Source organism: Macrotis lagotis, chromosome X (genome assembly GCF_037893015.1).
Source record: "Macrotis lagotis isolate mMagLag1 chromosome X, bilby.v1.9.chrom.fasta, whole genome shotgun sequence".
NCBI classification, from domain to species: domain Eukaryota; kingdom Metazoa; phylum Chordata; class Mammalia; order Peramelemorphia; family Peramelidae; genus Macrotis; species Macrotis lagotis.
Genome location: NC_133666.1, coordinates 88,460,238 through 88,484,660, shown reverse-complemented (window position 1 = coordinate 88,484,660; position 24,423 = coordinate 88,460,238). Strand labels below are relative to the sequence as shown.

Sequence of the window (24,423 nt, the reverse complement as noted above, 5' to 3'; positions counted from 1 at the left end):
GGACAGCAGGGAATTTTATTTGTTTCACTATGTAGATTTTTGAGAATTCTGGGAGTCCATTTGGCTAAAAAAATAGCCAGCACTTTCACCAAACTGTTCTAGCTATGTGGGTGAAGATGTGAGTTTGTTGGGGGGGTTTTAAAGCTTTTTCACTGTGTAATATTAAGTAAAGTGGAATAAATGACTAATATCTTGGGTAAAACCTAACCTCTTCTTGTTTTTAATTTACCTAAAACTGGTCAATAGGTTAGCTCACACTGAAAATATAAAAACATTTAACCTTACCATTTCAAGTATTTTCTATTCTAAGGCCCATTCCAGAGCCCTCCTAGCTATGGCATTTGGACGTTTTTAGATTGCTCCAAGTCTCATGTACCCTGTTCTAAGAGTGCTCCTTGACTTAACATTCCTTTTTGTAAAGATTTTGCTAAATTTTGTATAGTTTTCTCCAGAGCTACTCCCAAGCCTGAACTTATTTGTACTAAATTCCTCAAACTTCTAAAATTTCCATTTTGAAACTCTAATCATTTCCCATTGTCCTAGTTCCAGACTCTCCCAATACTGTCTATATTATATATCCTCATCTAGCTGCAAATTCATGATTAGAAATTTCCATTCAGATCAGATATTCTAAGTTCTAGGTATCTTCACAAATCAATTATATCAGTTCTAGTTACTTTTTGAATGGGGACATTCAAAGGCAGGACTTCCCACTTTTGGAGAAAATTTCATATGTTCATTGCTACCATCTCTCTCCCTTGAAGGCCAGGTATTCCTTTTTTCTGAAGCTGTTCCCAGCTTTGAGATTTTGAGTTCTAAGCTCATACACACCTGGGATCTAAAACGGTTTTATGTCTGTTTATTTATAAATAGGATTATTATTATTATGATACATATGACTCAAATAATGATTTCAGAATTAAAGACTTCACCTTTATTCATTGTCATTAACTAATATTTTTTTCAAAATGTTTAATATTCATTATGATTATAAATACCATTTCATTACAATGGAGGAAACAAATGGAAGTTAAAATTTTTATTTATTTGGTTATTATTGTAATGTCATATGTCTTTCTGTTATACTTATTTTAAAATAGAAGTTGCATCACTTTGCAATCCTCTGTACTAGATATAATGTTTATTTGTCAAAATGATTCCCTATTTGGCACAATAAATAGTAATAACAATTCCAAACTGTACCAAAGAAAGCAAGGCACTGCATGGATTTGCTTTGGTCTGGTGAAGGCTTTATTTTTTGCCTTGGGTTTCTGGAGGATCAAACAATACACAGCACATACTGAAGATTCTTTACAATATGCAACTGAAATGTCTTTCTTTTTTTATTTGTATGCCCTAACACTGTGTGATGAAATTTAATTGATAATTGATCTCCTACGAAAAATTTATACCATTCTTATTTTTTAATTAATTAGAACAGGATAAGATTTTGACCTACTGAATCCTTGACATTTATGGTATTTTCGATCCAAAGGCTCATCCAGAGTAGATGATGATGTTCTCAGAACCATTCCAGCAATTCTATAGGGTGACATTTAGCATATTCCACATGATCCCTAGCCCTATTGTATTGCAGTGAATTTCTTGACTCTAGTGATCTATCATCTCTCATTTCATCTCCATTGCATCTCCCAAGCCCTCACAATCTGTACCTTCACATCAACCTATTGCTGGCAGTTTCCTTTCTCAGTTCCTCAACTGCTTCCTACTCTCTAAAGTCTGGTCCTTCCAGTTACTGATGCTGGAGCTTCTACAGCTTCATCCTGCTCTGCATTCTGTGACTTAACAGCCAAGACAATTTTTAAAAGGTGTTTGTTCCCCTAATAACAACAAAAACTGCCTACAATTTACATCTTACTAAATGCAATTCCTCTTCTGTTACTGCAAAGAAAATAATGTCTTTTATGTCCAAACTACAAAAATAAAACCACAGGACAAATGTAGATGTTGAAAACCAATCTTCAGAATCCAGTAAAATGAATAGAAGGTGCTTTATGGGTGGCTGCTATTTTTTTCCTTTTCTTTTTTTTTTCACGTGTTTTACCAGACAGGCAGCCTTAGGTTAATATATAAAATAAAACTGAAAATATAGTTTTGTTCTCTGTAAATTTATTTTAATTTTTTTCCCTAAAAAAGGGGAAAAAGCACACTTGTGTACAATTCTAACCAGAATAAAGTAAAACAACACAAAGTTATCTTCTTTCTGCCAAGTTCATTGAGTCTGGGGGGGGGAGGGGAAATCAGTTCATTGAGATAATGACCGGTATGATGCCAGAGACTGATGCTGTGTCTGTGCCACTTCCATTGGTAACTGCATGTCCATGACTTTCTCGAAGGCTGTTAGAGGAAACAAGACTGCTGTTTCTGCCACTACTACTTCCTTCTGTTCCTGCTTGGAAGGGCAGTGCTACCTCCCGCATTAACTGATCAACAAGCATCTGTGAAGAGGCATATGAAAAAAAACCGAGATGAATGTAAGAGTCCTAGATCATCTGAGACAGCTGCTGCTGCAGAGGCAAGAGGGGAGATATTATAATGATAAGGAAAAAAAGACAAATATTTAAAAATCATTCTTCTGCATTATTCAGTTTTTTCCCAGCAGTACAGATTTGAAGCAGAAAATTGAAATATACTGAATATCTCTACTTGTAAATCCTTGGAAGACAATTGGTACACGCAAGTGAATTTAGGATGGTTTACCTCTGGAGACCTTGATTTCTGAACCCAGAAGAAAAGTAGAAAGTAAAGTATTAATACATTTATTCCAATGCAGAAAGCAATCAAATCTCAAAAAATGAAATTATAATGCAGATAATTATAGTCCTTTCTCCTTGTGAGGAGACAATCATTGGCTAAGTAAATTTTATCAGCTAAAATAATTTGCTACCTATTGGCATGACAAGAAGCAATACTGGAAAAAGGCAGTAAATAAGAAATACTTTCAGTAAACTTAAACACAACCAAAACAACAATTTTGAAGTATTTTCCTTTAAAAAAGAGGGTTGTGGTATGTGGTACTGCCATTTAGAACAGGCTGTCCAAAATGTGACCCACAGGACAATTTTACATGGCCCCACTATGGGTTTACTAAATGCTTTAATAAACAAAGATGAGATTCCACAGAGCTCTCACTGAAATGTCAAATCAAAATATATTGTTTATTGTTTCAGTGAGAACTCCTAAAAGTAAGGTTGGTAAGCCCTGATTTAGAACATTCCGAGAAAGCCATTTTTACTTCTGATATAGTAGTTATGCTTTAAAAAGACATATTTTCTATAGAAAATGAATGTAATTTTTTTCATCAGCATACCTTGATTGTCTCCTGATAAGAAGGTAAAGAAAGCTAAACTTGTTAAGAATAAAAATATAATGTTAGCATCTTTAAAGACAGACAAAATTTTAAATTTTTAAATGTCTCTAAACTTAAAAAATTATCTTAATATACTCAATCTCTTTAATAAATACCATCAAAATCATACACAGGGCATCCAATAAGTTTTAGTGCAGTTAGAAGATATTAAAACTTAAAACTACCCCAAGACTTTGGAATGCCTTGTACAAATATGAGTAAATACATTGTATAAGACTTTATCATCTTATTGTTTAAAAGGTTGTTAAAAGTCACCAGCCTTCAGGGCAAATTAAAGAATTTAAAATGAGAACAAACAAAACAAACAAAAAACCAAAAGCAACTTCAACCCATATTCTTTCCTTTTCTTGGTCTGTTTCTGGGTACTTAAAACAAATACTACTCCAAGTAGTTATCCAGAGCAGGTGGGATGAATGCATCAACGTTTCATTAAAGTTTTATGCATGTAAACTTGTGTTACACTAGCTGCCTTACTCCTGGACAGGTTCAAAATATTGGTGGGAATACCTGCAAAAGGTCACTGCCTGTGCAACAGGGCCTCACTACCTAACTGGAATATCTTCACACCTATTCCACCCTAATTTGGAATTGAAAAGATAGCAATTGAAGAACAAGTGAATAAGCATTCATCAAATGTAAAATACTGAAATCATAATTTAGGGGAGAGAGGGAAGGGGCAGATCCAAGATAACTGACAAAGTTTTCCAGAAAACCAGTATTTCTTTTTTTAGTGATATGAACGACATATGAAACACCCTACATATATAAATGTGACAGAGATACATTGTACATCACTTTCCTCCTTATATTCTCCATTTTTTTCTATAACATCAAGGCACTAAAGTAATATGTCTCTAGGGTTGATTACTAAAAGGTAGCCATACAAAAGTGTTAAGAACAATGCTCTTAACTAGGTAAAGACCCCAGTTTTATTTTGGAAAATTATGTATTGACACATATAGCATATAGCATTTGGATTTTTCTTTTAGCAGGTATCAAGGTCTTAATTATTAAATAAAAGTCATTAAAAGGTTTGGAAGAAGACACTTTATTAAGTGGTTGGTTTTTTTTTTTGACTATATGAAATATACAAACTTTTCCAAAAGTAACACTAAAATAGCTAGGAAGATCTGGCTTTTTTTGTAGAATCTTAATTCAAAGTATCTTGAAAAAAATTATTTAGCTTGATCTTTTATAAAATGCGATTCTAGAAATCAAAAAGATTAGAGCAATGCTATTAATCTAATCATCACAATCACTTACAAAGAAAAGAAGGTATGGGGGCGGCTAGGTGGTGAGGTGGATAAAGCACAGGCCCTGGAGTCAGGAGTACCTGGGGTCAAATGTGATCTCAGACACTTAATAATTACCTTGCTGTGTGGCCTTGGGCAAGCCACTTAACCCCATTTGCCTTGCAAAAAAAAATTAAAAAACATAAAAATAAAGAAAAGAATGTACCAGGTGCTATGTGATAATTTAAATAATTTTTTATAAAATTAAAATCCAGCTGTGGAAACAGTTTAATATTTCTTCAGAATGACAGGCAGATCAGTTACATAGAATAAAATCACAGTGAAAAACATTTATTCTAGCAATTGTTAAAAATGATATCCTACACAATTTCAAAAAAAGATAATAACTTATAGAAACATTATCTAAATTCGGTTACTAAACATTCAGATTTAGGTGACTTAATAAAGCTTGCTGATTCTTTGAGGAATTGCAAATAACTATTACTTTCAAAAAGTAAGGCTTGCTTCACCTTGGGGCCCACAGCAAAGACTTCCCTCCCGGAAGGGAGCTGAGAATAAGGAGTCAAGCCACCACTGCCTTATGCCTCCAACTCAATTTTATTACTGCTTAGCTTCTACATATATACTGTTAGGTCTTCCGGGGTAGAAAAAAGAATAATTGAGGGAATGGGGGTGTACAAGCGAGGTGTACATGCAATGCCTTGCGTTACAGGATAAGGGGGTATGTTAGGGGGGAGGTGGTAAAACATAGCTGTGTCCAGTGCCCTTGGTCTGTGGGGCTGAATGTCCAGCTCTCAAGGACTCCAGTGCACCTTATCTCTAAGGGAGGCATGCCAGCTCCAGAGACTGTCCAGGTGGCAGTTTACTTGGAAATGATTTGTATCATGGCTGTTAGAATCGCCTGTGTTCCCACAGCTGTACACAATAGCCAGATGTCGTCTTACTAGTTTTAGGCTTGCTTATAGTGGCCAGACCTAGATGGATGGTACAGAAATGTTCACATGCCCAATTTATAGAAGAAATGCAGAAACTTTTTTGGTTCATTTGACCCAAAGCTTTAAATATTTTGCAACTTTCCTATTGTTCCTTCAACTCATTCAGAAAGATTATTTGGATTTGCTTTATCCACAATATTATTTGTAAATACAGGTATAACCTACCTTGCAAGTCATAAGGCATGGGAGTCATATGGAATAGATACCTGTAGGCTTGAATGAGGGATCTATTAATATAGCTTGTGTCTATAGCAGGAAGGCTTGGGGTTCTTGACACTGGAGATGCTGGTGAGGCATATTTAAAATGCTAAAAGAAAGAAAAGTTTCCACAGTTCCAATCACTTAAATTTCCCGTAGATCATGGATATCCTGAAATGCACACTCCTTTTGCTTTGTAATCTAATTCAATAAACTCTACAGTACTTCGGACCTTGTAGGGAGAAAGATACAGAGGTATTAAGTAGCATTGTACTTCGTGCCCAAGGCAGGAATATCAACTGGCATCATCCCCCATCACACCATTCTTGGAAAAATAGAAGCTAAACTCATGTTTGTCTAGTTCCTTTGGTTTTCTGCACTTAAGGCTAGGGCCTCTATTGCCTTGGCCACATTATATTTCTAGTGATAAGCATTCACAGACATAACTGAGCAGCTATTAAAAAAGCAGAACTACACTTAAGAGCAGAGAAGGGAAAATGCAATTGTGTGATGTCTCCAAGGGGTAGTCAGTAAAAAATATTAAGATTAAAAATAATTTTTGGGACATGAAAACAGACTTAGTAGCTAAGAAATTAGTTGTTTAGTTGATTTGTTTGATCTTTGTGACTCCATGTGTGCTTTTCTTGCATAGACTCTGGAGTGTTTTGTCCTTTCCTTTTCCAACTCATTTTACAGATGAGGAAACTGAGGCTAACAGCATTAAGTGAGTTGCTCAAGGCCACACAGCTTGCAAATGTGGGCCAGATTTGAATTTAGATACTTCTAATTCCAGGTCTGGTACTCTATCCACTGTAACAACTAGCTGCCCCTTAGTGGAGATTATTTCTGGCATAAAACACATTTTTGTAAAACAACAACAACAAAAAAAAAAAACTAAAACCAAGTCTTTGTGAAAGTAACAAATGAATGGTTAGCAACCATGAGAGTATCAAAATCAGCAACCACTGAAGGATGATGGAAGAGGAGAACTAAGGGTCCAACAATTAGAAAAAAGGAGAAAAAATATGAGATATGAATTTAAATGGTTGAATGATAAGAGGTCCCCCTCATCCTGTTTCCTTCTTCCCCAGGTTAATTAAAAAGAGGGGTAGAATATTAAACAAAGTTTTGAGAAGAAAAAGTCAAAACTTAACCAAAACAGCGATGGAGCCAGAGTAATTTGAACAGAGAAAGAAAAGTACTGCCTCAATAGTGTAGTCTAACTTGATTAAACAGGGGTACAAAGCAATACAATTATAGTAGTACGAGCTATTATGTATGACCTTATACTGTGGCCAATTATTCTTTGTTACCAGGAAAAGAATCTTAGTTATAGACTTTACAACATTTTTATGAATTGCATATGAAGCAAAAAAATATACTGTCTGATGAGAACTTTTATTAAACCTCCTTGATCTGTCACAAGCAACTTTTCCCCATTAGATAGCTCCTCTGATGATAATGCTTACAGATTGAAAAGAAAAGAACACCTTGAACTGTCAGTCTGGTATGGTGACAGCTAGGTGGCACAATGGATAGAGCACCGGGCCTGGAATACCAGAGTACCAGAGTTCAAATCTGGCCTCAGATACTTAATAATTGCTTAGCTGTGTGCCCTTGGGCAAGTCACTCTTAACCCAATTGCCTGAAATGAAAGACCAGGGCTGTCCAAAATGTGGACCACATGCATCCACAATGTTATTTTATGTAGCTCCCTGTGGGTTTACAAAATGCTGAGCTACCTCAGAGTTTTCACTAAAATGGCAAATCAAAACATATTGTCTATTGTTTCAATAAAAATATTTAAAAGTAAGGTTGGACAGCCTTGGTATAGACTATTGTGAAGCCAACCAATTCCTGAAGAAGTGAGGAAATGTTTCATGTAGTTATTTTTACAAAGAAGAGCTGCATTTTGGGGTAGAATGGGGGGGGAGAAATAAAGAAAATAAAATCTCAGAAGAAAGGTTTGGAAATCTGTTGAAATCATTTAAAGGGGAAAATACCCAATTCAATGATACTAATGAATAGTTTGTCAGATCATTAGCATTACTTATCCATGAACATTTAAAAAAGTGTAATATACATATTTATGCACAAATATGTGTGCATATTTTAAAACAGTTACTAACAATAAAGAAATAAAATGATATCCCTGTACATTCTTTCCAAACATTGTGGTTTTAGTATATACCATTGTTTACACTATGATTCTATATTAGATAGAAATATCCTGCCATAAAAATTTTGCAAGTGTTTGTTTAAACTATGCTAGTCTTTTTTTTAGGACTTTGCAAGGCAATGGGGTTAAGTGGCTTGCCCAAGGCCACACAGCTAGGTAATTATTAAGTGTCTGAGACCGGATTTCAATCCAGGTACTCCTGTCTCCAGGGCTGGTGCTTTATCCACTGCACCACTTAGCCGCTCCCTAAACTATGCTAGTCTTAGGCAAGAGGAAATTCAATGTTAATTTCATTTTTACTGATATAAATCTAAAAAATAAGTTTCTCACAACTTGTTATGCAGTAATTAGCATAAAGTTGACCTGCTAGCAGAAGTTAATATGCATGAAGAAAGGAGAAACACTCACAAAAGTTTCCAAGAAACAAAATTATGTATAAATCCATTCTATTTAGCATAATTGTATTTTTTCGAATGTCTTTAACTTTTGTTTTTTTAAAGTTACTAATGAGCTACTTTGGGATGAAATTGTTATTTTCTGTACCAATGACTTGGGAGAGAGCACAAATCTACCTATACCACAATAATGCTTTTTACTAGTGCCAAAACATTTTGATCATAAAGGAATCTTCACAAGTAATAACTGCAAATATGACCAAATATGAAATCTTTTGAGACTTGTGGATCTTTAAAATAAGCAGAGAAATGATTTCAATTTAGTACAAGTATTTTCTGTCTTTCTCTGGCAATTCTAAATCTTCCTGTCTGTGGGCCACCAAGTGCTGAAAAACTTCTCTGTGCCACATGTTTCCTGAAGACTTCTCAAGTCTGACAGCAACATCTTATCTACCCTACCTTTCCCTCTAGGTCAGACCTTAGAGTACACTTTGCTTACACCATTCTCATGATTAAAATATTAAAGCATGTCATGTGTATTTTGTACCTTAGCTTTTAGTAAATCAAAAATATTCTTGACCATGGAAGTGAATGATTTGGTTCCAGTATTAAGATCTTCTTGAGATAGCACAAGAATGAGAGAAATATATAATCCGGTGTTTATAAGAGCAGATAATAGAGGATTTGTTTGCAAAGTGCTTTATATTAATTAACTCATAGGAACGCCCCTAACAACAAAAGATACAGGAGGAGAGAATGCAATCTGCATTGATGGAAAAGGCACCTCTACTGTTTCAGATATAGATACACTCTAAGTACCATAAAAAGTTATTGGGTTTTTGTGATATTCACAAACTAGATGTAAACTTCACAAGGACAGAGGCCTTGTCATCTAAACTTGATAATAATCTAAGGACCTAGCATAAAGATTTGAACTCAGGAGTTGATAATAAATATGCTCTGGTTATTGAGAAGTGAAATGGAAGGGAAGTGAGGTAGATGAATCTGGAGGTGAGATTGAGGTTCAATAAGAACAAGTCTGGCAATGAATCTGGTCATTGAACAGAAGATAAAGGGACTAGATGTCTTATTCACCCAAACTTTGTTTTGTATGGTATATAGCTGGGGCAGAGTGATGATGTTATCTGTGCCTGGAGTAGCCTGTGAAGGTAGAAGACCCTTGAGTGAGTTCAGAAATAAGCTAGATCTGTAAGACTCCAATCCCAGGAATGGAGTTGAGTAAAAGTTTGTTTCTAGCCCAGCCTGAAGTGTGAAGAAATAAACAGCCTATAGTCACTCTAAACCAGAAGAATTTTCCAGTTGGCTGATAATGGCCAAGCCCAACAGCAGTTTATTGAACTTTTTTGCCTTGCATAAGACTATTGAATATTTATAATAACACACTCTAAGAAAGCAACAGTAAGATCAGCTCAGACATTTTTTCCAGAAATGTTTAAAGCCCGGCTCTAACAAAGCTCAAAGTCAGGAAGTATGTTGAAATAATGAGCAGACAGACAAAAAGATTCTCCCCATAAAATATTATCAAAATTATGGGGATGTTCAAAACAAAAAGCTACTAGAAGAATGACTCAAACTTCAAATGCAAAATCTCAAAGAAAAACTCAGTTTGGGCACAAATTTGATTAGAATTGTTGGAAGAAATGAAACAAAAATTGAAAAACTAAAACACCAGAGGAATATACTGGAAAATAAATAAGTGTTATGGAAGAAAAATAGAAAAAAATTAGTAATTTGGATTAACCATAACTTTTGGCTAATGATGCTTTCCATCTCCTAATAGAGAAATGAAAGACTAAGATACTGAAACAGATTCATAAGACATTCTGTACAAGCACAATGCAGAAATTTGTTTTGCTTGACTACACATGTTTATAACAGGGATTTTGTTTTTCATTCTTTCTCAATTAGTTGGGTGTTGGGAAGGAAGGATGGGGTTTTATTATTGAAAAATTATTATTTTAAGGAAAAGAAAACCTGCACACACCTAGGCTGCTCTTATAGAGTTAAAGATGCGTTAAACATTGCAACCGTGTGGAGACTAACAAAATATTTGCTGAGTGTATACCAGAATAAGAGGGAAAGACATCTCCAGAATTCTCAGTTATCCAAGACATGAGCAAATATCATCACCAATATTGAAAGTAATTAAAGGAAATGATGGTAAACAAGTCTGCAAAGCAGGAAGTGCTATGTGCATCTGTATATGGCTAATATTGTTTCTTTTGGTCAATTCCTGAAACAGTTTTCTTTCATTTTCTATCTCATCAAACCTACTGATCATTTGAGGTCCCAGAGGCTTAGGCTACAATGTTTTTAAAGTTTTATTAAATTTAGAATCAAATTAGCTTCTCAGAACATTATACAATGCAGGACAGTGGCCTTGCCCCTAAGGAGCTTACTAAAGAAAATATCTAACACAGAGAGTCATAGAGTTTCCCAACTCTAGATTGCCTCTAACTCTTACATGGACAAAAACTCTTTCTACAATATATTAAATAAATGGGAACCCAAGCTTTGACTTCACAGAACTGTTGAACCCATTAGTTCTCAATGCATCTCATCCCACTTTGGGGTGGTTCTAATTGTTATCAAGTTTCTCTTTAAATCAATTCCAAAACATCAAGTCTAACACATGTTTTGATAGACTATCTTATCCTCTTCCTAAAGTTAAACTTCCCCAATTCCTTTAATGACACCACAATGGCATGATCTCAAAGTCCTTCACCATCTTGTCTGAACTCAATTGAAGACACACACACACACACACACACACACACACACACACAGACACACACACACAGAGACACACACACAAAAACCACACACTCAAACTCCTCAAGATGATTGTCAAGGAATGGCATGAACATGATAGAGTACAATGAGGCTATCTTAATTCTAACTTTCAAAAGTCTACAGCAGGTTACCTTTTTTGTCCACCACACCAAACTGCAAACTCTTACTGAGCTTAACAAAAAAAAGCAAATTGTAACTGTGATTTTAGATATGAAACTCCTGGAGAGGAACTTTAGTGATGAAGATTCATATCTGCTCTGAGATTTACAATCAGAAAGTTGCCTGGGGGCAGTGTGAGGGTAAATGATTTTCTCATTCCCCAAGTCAGAATAACTCAGAGGCAGGACATTTTTTAAAAAAAAATTATTTAAGGGTGGCTTGGTGGCAGAATGGATAAAGCACTGGCCTTGGAGTCAGGAGTACCTGGGTTCGAATCCAGTCTTGCTTGCCTAAGGCCACACACTTAATAATTACCAAAGCCACTTAACCCCATTTGCCTTGCAAAAAAAACTAAAAAAAATTATTTAAGGCACAAGGGTTAAGTGACTTGCTCAAGGTCATACAGCGAGGAAATTATTAAGCACCTGAGGCCAAATTTGAACTCGGGTCCTCCTGACTCCAGGCCTGGTGCTCTACCCACTGTACAACATAGCTGCTGCAGAGGAAGAATTTGAATCTAAATGTTTCTGATTCTAAAATCCCTCCTCTCCTTCATATACTACACTGCCTTTTTAGGTTGAAGTTACAGTCTTCTAAAACCTCACCGATTGTTCTTTTCAAAATTCTATCTAACTGTATCTCCCCTATTATATACTTGAGAAGTTAATTTTTAAACTCAATTTAAGTACATTTTGTATTGTTATTTTTAGTGAAATAGTAAATCCTGTGTAGGGTCTATTGACTATTAAGTGCTCCCAAGTATAAGCACTAAAATAAATTACTCAACCTTACTATTCCATCTCCTGAATAGGCCTTTGTAAAGGCTGTCCTCTAAGCTATTCCCTCCTCAACTCTACTTTTAAGTGGTTGGATTCAATTGTACATAAAGGGGAAGAATGTGTGCAGGGACAAGGTCTGAAAGAGGAGGCTGTGTGGGGAGTGGACTGGAGAAGAGAGAACCTGAAAGCAGAGAGACCAGTGGTAAACTTAAAGAAAATAAAGTTTTTGTTAAGCAAAAGAATTATAAGCTAGACTTTAATACAGTTGTGAAATGAATAAAAGGAGTATGCGTGTGAGTATATGAATGGGGGAAGGGGAGTTGAGGGAGTGTGAGGGGGTGCAAGGGAATGCAGAAAGGAAATAACAACTATGGATGGCCTTTACTGACAATTTGGCCATGGAAGATAGAAGAGATATCAGAGTAGGTTTGCTCGTTTGTCTTAAAGGTTGGGGGAGACGTGGTAGTGCTTGACAGTAGCCAGTAGGGGTGAGGAAGAGGAATGGGAACAGGGGCCTGAAAAGTAAATAGCCTGAGAAAGCAAAATTCTAGAAGGGACTGAGCAAAAGAAGGAAGTATGGCCCTGGCAGGTAAAAGGGCCACCTATTCAAAGCAGAGAATAAAAAATTAGGTTTTGATGTATTAAAAAGGAGAAAGTGGGAACTTACAGGGAATAGCTGGTATGAAGTGATGTCCTATACCAAACAAGTCCTTCAGTGGAGTGGCATCATTTAGTTCTTTCTCTCCAATATCAGGGAAGAAAGAAGCATCACAGATCGTCAGCTGGAGAAGAAAAAAATGGTTGCTATATAGAAATGATGACCTAATTGGGATGAAGAAATTTGTCTTAGACTTCCTCCAAAAATATCCAATAGCATATAAGGAGGAAAAAAATGTTAAGCCTAGTGTCAAAGGGCCTACAAACAGGATCCTGAGAAGTCTAGTATATGAGTTTGGGTCCTGAGCAAAATGCTAGAGTTGATTGCCTGGTGCTAGAGGCAATACTTCTGCCTTGCTTCTGGGGCAAGAGTTCTTGAAAAAGTAATATTGTTTGTTCAGTCAGGCAAGAGCAGCCAGAGAATAACTTATATTCGAGAGAAGGAAAATAGGACATTCACTCAAATGGATGAAGCCACCCCCTTTGGTATACAAATGGTGGCTCGCATGTATAGAAATCTTTAAGATCATTCTGGCTGGATTACTTAGAGGTATAAAGAATAAAGTGGAGCAGCTAGGTGGCACAGTGTATAGAGCACTGACCCTGGAGTCAGGAGGACCTGAGTTCAAATCCAGTCTTAGACACTTAAATAATTACCTAGTTTGTGTGACCTTGGCAAGCCAATTAATAACAATGCCTTTCAAAACCAAAAATAAATAAATAAATAAAATAAGTTGAGGAGGGAGAGGCCATCAACAACTAGGAAATTCAAGATTGCTTCTCAGTACACTTGGAATTAGCTCTCAGATGGGATACAACATGCTAGAGAAAGGAGTGTAAGATAAAAGGAGGCTGGGAAGGCAGGGATGGAAAGCAGGTTAGGAAGGCTTTTAAATGCCAAACACATATTTGGTACTGGAGGTGACTGAGAGTCACTGGATTATTCTGAGTAGGAGGCGTGGGTGGTAGCACTTGTGTACTTTATTATTTTTAGAACTTTATTTATTTAAGGCAATGGTTTTAAGTGATTGGCCCACCCAGCCATGTAATTATTAAATGTCTGAGGCTGGATTAGAACTCGGGTCCTCCTGAATCCAGGGTTGTGCTTTATTTACTGCACCACCTAGCTGCCCCCCACCTGTGTAATTCAGCAAGATTACTTTGGCAACTGAGTAGAAGATGAACTAGAGCATGTAAAGACATGAGGTAGAAGATGGCTAATGCAATAGCCTAAGCAAAAGGATACTTGTAGTGTCAGAGGAAAGGAGGAGGAAAACAGAAAAATGTTACAAAGGTAAAATTGACAGATATTACCAATGGAGTAGATATCAGGGTATGGGAGAATGAGGAGTCAAGGATGATACTCAAGTTAAAAGACCTAGGTGATTGGGAGGATGTAATACTCCTGATGCTCCATAAGGAAACCAGGAAGGGAGAAGTGATGGGGAGCCGAGAGATAATGGGTTCAATTTTGGACATGGATATGTGAGATATATTATCAAGAAAGGAGTTAGGGCCAGACAGACAGATCTGGTAATCATTTTCAGAGATGATAACTGAATACATGGTAGCTGAGAAAATCACCAAGAAAAATAGTAGAGATGGAGAAAAGGGCTCAGAAGAGAGTCAGAGGGAATAGGTGAGGTCTAGAAGAAGATACTACAAAGGAGACTGAAAGAGAATGTTCAAACAGGTAGCAGAGAGCAACCAGAGAGTATCAAGGAGAAGGGTGATAACTGTATAAACTACTGTAAAGAGGTCAACGATGAAGACTGAAAAAAAGACACTGAATTTGGCACTAGGAAGTTAAGAACAGAGTGAGAAGAAAATGAGGAATCACATGTTAATAGTCTTCTTAAAGAGTTTAGCCAAAAAGAGGAGAGTAATTGTACAAGATGGTGAGGCTGAATGGATGAAATGAGGGTTTTGGTATTTTTGAGGCTGGGAGAAATATAGGCATGTTTGTAGGCAGCATGGAAGCAGACAAACAAGGAGAATTGAAGATAAGTGAATGGGAACGATAGGGTGAAGTCTGCTGGAGAAGGCAGAATATGATTATAATTCTACAATAATACATGTAAATAACTTGTAAATAAGTAAATATAAACAGATCAGGGGAGCATGGACTACCAACAACTTTTTTATGATGGTGTGTTTGATTAAAAGAATTAGGAAGTCACTGATTCAAGCTGAACATAATGAGGGTTTGAATTAGCATGATGGATAACTGGAAAAAAGTGGATATCACACAAGTCAAAGACTCTATCAACAAGCCTTTAATCAAACATCTACAATATGTTAGGCAATGGGGCACACAAAGTCAAATAGAGAAGTAGTTCCTGCCCTTAAGGGGCTTACGTTCTCCAAATGGAGACATGTATACATAAGAGACAGAAAAACTAAATGGAAGAGCATGAACTGCTTCATTTATATGATTAGGCTTAAATTGAACTTATAAGGAAATGTGGGTATTGTAAGTGGTTGGAGAGGAGGAAATTTATTCCAGGAACTGGCAATAGCCTGTGGGAAGGCAAAGAGATAATATGTGAGAAAAATCAGAATAGTCAGTTTGATTGGGGTAGTATAATGTTTGAAGGTAAGTAATAGATTACAAGCCTGGAAAGGAAAATAGGAGATGGATTAAAAAGAACTTCATATGGCAAACTAAGGAGTTTATATTTATTCCTTTCGGTAGAGAGATGTTGTAAAGGCAGCATGGATCAGTGATAAATTTATTCTTGGCATCAATGCTTAGGGGTCTCAGTCTTGCCTTTAATACTATGCGACTCTCTATTTTTAAAACAAAAAGCCATTCCCCAAATGACAAATGGTCAAAGGATATGCAAAGGCAATTTACAGATGAGAAGATCAAAGCAATCCATAGCCATATGAAAAAATTCTCTAAATCATTAATTATTAGAGAAATGCAAAGTAAAGCTTCGCTGAGGTACCACCTCACACCTCTCAGATTGGCCAGTATGACCAGGAAGGATAATGATCATTGTTCGAAGGGATGTGGGAAATCTGGGACACTATTACACTGTTGGTGGAGCTGTGAACTCATCCAACCCTTCTGGAGAGCTATTTGGAGCTATGCCCAAAGGGCAACAAAAGTGTGCATACCCTTTGACCCAGCAATACCACTACTGGGTCTATACCCTGAAGAGATGAGGAAAAAGGGTAAAAACATTACTTGTACAAAAATATTTATAGCAGTCCTGTATGTGGTGGCAAAGAATTGGAAATCCAGTAAATGTCCTTCAATTTGGGAATGGTTTAGCAAACTGTGGTATATGTATGTCATGGAATACTATTGTTCTATTAGAAACCAGGAGGGATGGGATTTCAGGGAAACCTGGAGGGATTTGAATGAACTGATGCTGAGTGAGATGAGCAGAACCAGAAAAACACTGTACACCCTAACAGCAACATGGGAGTGATGTTCAACCTTGAAAGACTTGCTCATTCCATCAGCGCAACAATTGGGAACAATTTTTGGCTGTCTGCAAAGGAGAGTACCATCTGTATCCAGATAAGGAGCTGTGGAGTTTGAACAAAGTACAAGGACTATTCCCTTTAATTCCGAAAAAAACCCAGATGTCTTATGGTTTGATCTGGTTACCTCTGAGAATTCTGTTCTCTTTAAGGATATGATTTCTCTCTCATCACACCCAATTTGGATCGAGGTACAACATGGAAACAAAGTAAAGACTGATGGAGTGCTATCTGTGGAGTGGGGGTGGGGGGAGGGAAGCAAGATTGGGGGAAAACTGTAAAACTCAAATAATATCTTTAATAAACATTGTATTGCTTTAAAAAAATACTATGCGACTGTCATTTACCTTACTGAGTATCAATGTCCTATATACAAAGATCATGCCTCTCCTATACAACCTAACAAAAGTTCAACTATGTAAGGCACTATAAAAATCTTACACTGCTTCATAAAATCTAGTCATTGTTACAATTAATAAGATTTAGCAAATGTTTGTGTATGGTAGCGAGAGAGAGAACCAGAAGATGAACCTAAGCTTACAAACAGGAATTAAATTTAAAACTTCCTGGACCTTCTCTTTTCATCTCATATTCAGTATCATACTTAGGGATTTCCACAAACAAAGTAAGAAGATGAAATTTCATTTTGGGGTATTCAAGCTTTTAATGAAAATTTATTTAATTAATAATGAGAAACAGTACTATTACTTCTGTTTTGAAAACTTTAAGTAAAAATGAATCCCATATCACACACACACACACTTACCCTTTGTTATTTAATGGAGAAGCAGGAGATCCAGACAGACAGGTTCGTTTGGCAGATGGTTCTTCCTCTTCTTCATCTGATGAACTGTCTATAGTGAAATCAATTACTTCTACTTTCTTATTTTTGTCTGAAGTTTGATGGTGAGAAGATAACTGGTGATCCAAGTGGGAACCCCAGCATCCTGAGGAAAAACAGAGCAATTCAATTTAAAAAGAAATACATTTTTAATATTTTCTTTTCTTTCTTTCTTTCTTTCTGAGAAACCTAAGGAATCATCAGTTACACTTTGAATTCCTTATACTGACAGTATAGATATGAAACATGAAAAGGTGAGCTACTTCTTTAAGTTTCCAATGAGTTTATTATGAGTTGGTAAAACTTTCATAATTCAGTTTATAAGTGTGCTGTTTATTGCCCCTTTCTAATGAAACCAAGTACTCTGTTTTATGACAAGGTACTCAGGTGGTTAAAAAATGTGAGTTAATAATTTTAAATTTAAGTTATGGTGGATTCTTAGAGAAAATGAAAAAAAAAACCATGCCAAAAAACAAGTGAAATGAGAATGCTATTCACTCCATATTCAAGTCTATTTAAAGCATACTATTTCTTCTCTTTTTTTTTGCTATTTTCCCCCCAATTACATGTAAAGATAGTTTTCAACATTCATTTTTGGTATGAATTTGAGTTCCACATTTTCCTCCCTCTTTCCCTTCCGTTCCCCTCTCCAAGACAACAGGTAATCTGATATAGGTTATAAATGTAAGACAATAGGTAATCTGATACCGGTTATACAAGTATAATTATGTTAAACATATTTCTATATTAGTCAAGTTGTGAAAGAAGAATCAGAACAAGAGAAGGGAAAAGATGAGAAAGAAAAATCAAAAAAACAAATTTAGAAAAAATGAAAATATAAATGCATACTATTTCAAAAACACAATTTTAGTAATGAGTTTTTGGATTATGTTACTTTTAGATCTTTTATTAGAAAATTTGGAAAAATCTAGATAGAAAGTCAAATTAAATTAAAGTTACTTCTGAGCACTAAATAATTTCTATAAAATGCTTGAGATATTCATAAACCAAGTTTTTTACTGCAATTTTTTTTCACTGAAATGCTTACATCTGCATAAAATTTGTAAATACTCACTATCAACTCCAACATAAGAAGCAGAAACTTCCTGGACTTCGTTTTTTGATATCATAGGAGCCCAAGATCCATCCTCCTTAAACTATATTTGATCACAAACAGTACAGTACTTTAGGATTTCCATAAATAAACTATAAAAAGAAAAAATTCATTTATGAATATCAACCTTTATATGAAAATTGAATATAATTAAAAAGAAGAGCACTAAGAATTATTACATTTATGAAAATTTAAAGCAAAAATGGAAAATCCGTATATTGTAGCAATGACTGAAAATATTTATGAGTTACAGGGAAGCAGACTAGAATACAACTTTTTAAAATTCGTTTCACCATCTAAGAGTCATTGCCTAATAAGATAGGAATGGACATTTTCTGAAGAAGAAAGCAAAGCTATCAATGGTCACAAGAAAAAAATGTTCAAATCATTATTAATGAGAGAAACGCAAATTTATAAAACTCTTCAGGAGGTAACCTCACATCTATCTGATTGTCTAACATGACAAAAGGAAAAGGACAAAAGCTAGAGGAGAGGTAAAAAAAAATTGGGTCACTAGTAGACTTGGTGGAGTGAATTAGTTCAACCATTCTGAAGAATAATTTGCAGCTGTATCCAAAGGGCTATCAAACTGCTTGCACTTTGATTCAGCAATACCTCTCATAGCTCTGTATCCCAAAGAGATCACAGTAAAGGAAAGAGGATCTATCTGTACAAATATATTTATAGCAGGTCTTTTTTGTGGTGGGTAAGAATTGGAAATTGAAAGGATGTCCATCAATTGGGGACTGGCTAAACAAGTTGAGATAGTTGATTATGATAATACTATTGTGCTGTAAGAAAAGACAAACAGGATGGTTTCAGAAAAACCTGGAAGATTAATATTAATGTAAGTGAAGTGAATAGAAGTAGGAGTAACAGCAATATTGTAATGGTGATCAAATGTGAAAGACTTAGTTACTCTGATAAAGTCAAGAATCCAAGACAATTCCAAAGGATTCATGATGAAAGAGATTTCTCTTTGCAGAGAAGGAATTGAAGAACTCTGAGAGCTAATGGAAGTATGCCTTTTTCACTTAATATATTTTTCTTAGTGTAAATATGTGTTTTCTTTTCCAATATGGCTAATATGGAATTATGTTTTGCAAGACTTCCCACATATAATAAGTACTGCTTACCTGAAAAAGGGGTGGTAGAAGGATGGGTGAGGAGGGAAGTTAGAACCCAAAATTTAAAAAAAAGAACGTAAACCCTTTTCACATTTAATTGAGAAATATATAATTAAATAAATATAAAAAAAAACTAAAATCGAATGTATCAGAATTCCAATCAATGTAATGACTAATCTTGTGTTTAGATTGTAATGAAATATTTCTCTTCACAGCAGAGAGGAGACTAGATGTCCTGTCAGATATGGTAAATATATATTATTTTCTTTTGCCTCATTACACTAGTTACAAAATAGATGAACATCATCATCTTTGTAACCAACAAACATTTCTTACATGTTTTACTCTATGTCAGAAGGGGAATAATTGGGAGGTGGGAGGAAGGCAAGTGGGGCATAAATTCAGAAGAAGGTTCAAAAGTATCAAGTAAAACAGGAAGAAAGGGAAATTTAGGTATCACGAATCAATTATGTCCCCCATCACAAAATTCACAACCCAGAAGAAACTAAAAATTTAAACTATGATAAGGATATTAGGAGTATTTGGGGGGAGTGGAAAGAGTAAATGTATCTGAGAAAGAGAAGATTTAAAAAGTGGGAGAAAAGGGCAGTTTCTTCAGTGAGTGGGCCCTCTATAGAAATGGGGTAACAGAAAGTTTAATTTTTGCCTTTTGTAGAGTTGTATGACCCTTTTTTCACATGATTTCAGATAGTCTATATACATATTGGTTAATGACATGAAATATAACCCTGATTAGAACTATTAATGACTCAAAATTATAGATTACTATTTTTAAGTCCTAAAAGCAAAAATAAGAAAAATGTGAATTTCCAAAGCAAGATGACAAGCTGAATGAATAAAGTCTTGAAATTTTTTTAGATGATCATTTTCAAGTTTCACATATAAGCTTTGTTTCCAGAGTGGCTTACCTATCAATAATGAGGTATTCATATGGAGCCTTCTTGTCACATACAGGAGAAACTCAAGTTGGCTTTTTCTCATTCATTAGAATATACACAGTTGCATCAAAACATTGCAGGTGTGAACACGTCAAGACCAAAAATGGAATAGTCAGGCACATTTTACCAAGCTTTAAGGGAAAACAAAACAAATAACCAAAGTGTTTTTTTTTTCCACATGGTTTAAACTACAAAGGAAGTTTTCTGAAATACCATATACATTTTCTAATTTCCATGTAAATAGGCTTGGCTAAAAAGCAAATAGTTTCACTATGAAATGACACAAATACATAGTCTGTAAAATTTATTTAGAATTTTAAATTTCCTAAAGCATTTCATCACAAATAGACAAATTAACTTTGGACAAGTTGAAGGAACATTATTAAAAAAGTAATTACCACAACAGCATGGTGTAACATAATATCATTTAGCAATGGAAGTTTGAGAAAATATTTAAGAAACACATCTTTCTAAACTGTTGAGCTTTGAATAAATGGTTTCAAGGATAAGTTTGTACATCTCAAGATATCTACAGTCTCTACCAGAAAATTCCAGATACTAGAGAGCTTCCTGCTAGGAAAAAAACTTTGGATTTGTGGAAACTATAGAGTATATCGTCTTTTCTTGTAACTGGAGTTGAAATAAGTGAGCCTAACAGGAATTGCTGTTGCTTCTCTTCTATAACCTATTCCAGCAATTGTTTTTCTTTCCTGGGGAGAAAGCTGACCTGCTACACAGATGTTCTACCTCTAATTTTCATCACATTCTCAGAATGTGGACAGAGTATACTGTTCTCCATCTTCTACAATGCATTCAAGTTCTCCTGTATTTAATTGATTTCATTATTTAGTGCCTGAAAAGAAAATGCTCTATAAACCCCTCAAGAGCCATTTGACATATTCATATTATGTATACTAGGTACTTGGGGGAGGTAAAAAGGTAATTAGAACACAATTCCTGCCTTCCTGAAATTTACAAGCTATTAAGATACATAGATATCTAGTGCTAAATAATATATTCTACAATAATTTATAATTTATTTTAGGAATTAATTACAAGGGGAGACATTTCATGGCAAAAAAGGGGATGAAATGGTCACTCAGTCAAGTGGTCTGTTCCAGTGGTATACTGGAACTTGAGATAATATTAAAATCATAATATGAAGGCTTCTAGCCTGTTAGAACATTTATGAAAGATTTATTAAAAAATACTTGGAGACAGTATAGACGATGCAATCTGATCTATGGAAGGTGTACCCAACACAGATGGTGTTACAGATCATTTAAAATTTACAAAAAATATAGCACAGAACAGGATAACATGCCATGGGAAGTGAGGAAAAAGTCAGGACAATTTCTGATTTGTGGATGGGGCAAAAGTGATCAAGTATAAAGTCTGGTTGAATGCCGAAGGAAATGGAGGATTTTAGAAGACTGGGATGGAAAGGATATTTAAAGCACAAGGAGCATCATTTCCAGCATCATGAACAAAGGCATGAAGACAGAAAAGCACATGTGAAGGGCAGTAGCATTATAGAAAGGGATGATTTTGAGAAATATTGTGGTTAAAATCAAGAGGATTCGCAATTTAATATGTATGAAAGGTGAAGTAGCAGGTAAACTTAAAGAAAAGCTTTTGAGAGAGAAGGAAGTCAGAAGGAAGGAGTGCTTTGGGGAGAGAAGATGAGCCATTACTTTGAGCTTCAGTATATTATTTCAGTTGTGCCCTAACATCAAAGAAAGTTTTAGCTGTCAATAATAGAGAAAAAGATAAGAATTCATTTAGGAAAAAGAATGAGTGTGATTTCAGGCCTATAAAAATCTCATCAGTTTCAGTGATATATAGAATTTTCTATTTTACTAAGAATATGAACTAAAATTTAGAGTCCAAAATTATTTTGCCAATACCAGTTCTTTGCTAGATATTTTCAGGAAGATCATTAAATGCTTCTGGGCTTGAATTTCTCCCTCTGCAAAATGGCAGTAACACATTTTGCTTCTCCCCACATTACCTGTAGGATATTGTGAGGTTAAATTAGATAGTGCCCTTAAAAGTCTCTTACAAGTTGAAAGGATCTAAATATATTCTCACTCATCAAATGACATAAGCAAATTTTAGATGGAGGATTAATCTATTAATTTCATTAGATAAGTAAATTAAGATAAAGAACCATATTTGTGTCAGATCTTTTTTTTCCCCAAATGAATACAACTTTATTGACTTTTAACAGTGAAGACAACCCAAATTCAATGGCCAGTCTAGGAGCCAGACCCAGGCCAGGCCTCAGGAGCAACTGCTTGCTATCCCCATCTTCCAGGAAAAGGGACTTGGCCGACAGTACCCCTGGTTCCTCCCCTTTCTAGGTCCTTGTCCCTTTGCTGCTGTTGGCTAGTTTTGACCAGGTCTGACTCGAAGAGAAGGCTGAGAGGCTGCCCGGTGCTGCCCTAGCCCTTGTTCGCTCATCGCCTTGATCAACCCCTCCTGCTTCCTTCTCACAGACTCCTCTGGACTCCAGATAAGAATATTGTAGCCCATTGCAGAGGCCAGTGTGTCCCCCATAGGATTAAACTTGTTTAGCGAGATGATGCCAGAACAGTCCCGGTCATAAAGTTGACACATCAGCTTCCCCGAGTTCCCATCAAATAGATCAATTGTCCGTGGCTCTTAGAGGGTGAAACCTGCAAAATTGGGGTCTGGATAGCGACCCACCACGATGAGGTCATAACGAGGGTGCCAAGTTGCCTTGATGGGTGTGAGGTGCTGGAAGTGTCGATGAGGGTGGGGAATGAGGTGCTGGGGACTTGCCCATTGGGAGGTGGAATACACCTGGATCTCACTGTGCTGGTCTGTGGTCAGGAGTCTGGTTCCATCTGGACTGAAATAAGCTGCATTGACGGCCCGCTCGTGGGGCATCCAGTGGACAAAGGAAGATTTCCCTCTGACCTGGTGCAGGTCCCAGATTTTCACGGTTTGGTCCACTGAGGCTGTGGCCAGCAACCAGTCACAGATAGGATTCAGAGCTACATGGGTGACCTTCTTCTTGTGAAGCCTGAGATTCCAGATCTCTTTGCCATCCATGTTCAGCAAGATCACATTTCCCACACTATCTCCTGTGACCACCACACAGCTTTTAGTAGACACAGCTACACTGGTATACCAGTAGTCCCAGGTGTTTGTACTGGTGAAGATTCGAATCGTGTTGCCCAAAAAGTCCTTCAGGCTGGTGGTGCCCACCACTGAGGAAACAAACAGCTGGTTGGTGTTGAGAGGGTTAAACTTCATCTCTGTGATGCTCCCTCCAGCTCCAATCCCTTTAATGAAGTAGGTTTTGTCAAGTACTTCATGGTCCAAGAGGATGATGTCTCCCCCTTTGGAGCCCACAGCAAGATTACTGGGGTGAGTGGGATGCCATTCCAGGCATGTTGTTCTCCGGTCAAAGGGTCTGGCTGTGCGGAAAAGTTGGTAAAGAGTCCAAAGAATGCAAAAAGACCTTTTGAAGACACTGCTGGAAGGATGCCCGAGGAGCTCTGCCTAGCTTATGTTGGTGGAGAGCCCAAATGATGCCATGAGAGTCTTCCTTCTGGCTGGTCAACCTAGGATAATTCCAGCCTGAAGCATCTTCTCCAATTGAGCCCCGGGCCGGCGGCCGGCCCCCACAGCCGAGGGTCTGCACGCAGGGCCTCTTGGCCGGGGGAGGCTCCGGGGCAGGGCTGCCCCTGCTGCCGAGGCTCGCTGTCCGCTTGGGGGCCATCTTGCGTGGAGGTGGGGGCACAGGGCTCCGGGCGGCGGCGCTGGCCGGAGGGACGAGTCTCTCAGGGCTCCGCTCAGGCCCGGCCACTCGCCGGACGCTCCGATTCCCGCGCACCGCGCTCAAACCAACTCCCGCCTTCCGTCTGTGTCAGATCTTTTAGAAAGCTACTAGGAGACTCATGAGGGTCTAGTCCATTTCTAAGAACAAATTTCTATATATTTGACAAGTGAGAAGTAACAAGTAATATTTAATTCTATTATGCTAATAACAGTAAAGCCATTATGTTGTAAAATTTATTTATTTTTTTGGTGGGGGG

At 36.6% G+C, this 24,423-nt stretch overlaps 1 protein-coding gene and 1 long non-coding RNA gene across 5 annotated transcripts in view; one reads left to right on the top strand and one right to left on the bottom strand.

Annotated features, from left to right (window-relative positions):
• LOC141496921 (uncharacterized) overlaps positions 1-24,423 on the top strand; it is a 1,073,688-nt gene that overhangs the window by 672,014 nt on the left and 377,251 nt on the right. The window lies entirely within an intron of this gene.
• Positions 2,262-24,107, bottom strand: LOC141503214 (DNA damage-binding protein 2-like). The gene is given in 5 exon segments (XM_074208412.1): positions 2,262-2,459; positions 12,549-12,678; positions 17,082-17,262; positions 22,684-23,821; positions 23,823-24,107. Coding segments are annotated over 5 exon segments (1,932 nt in total).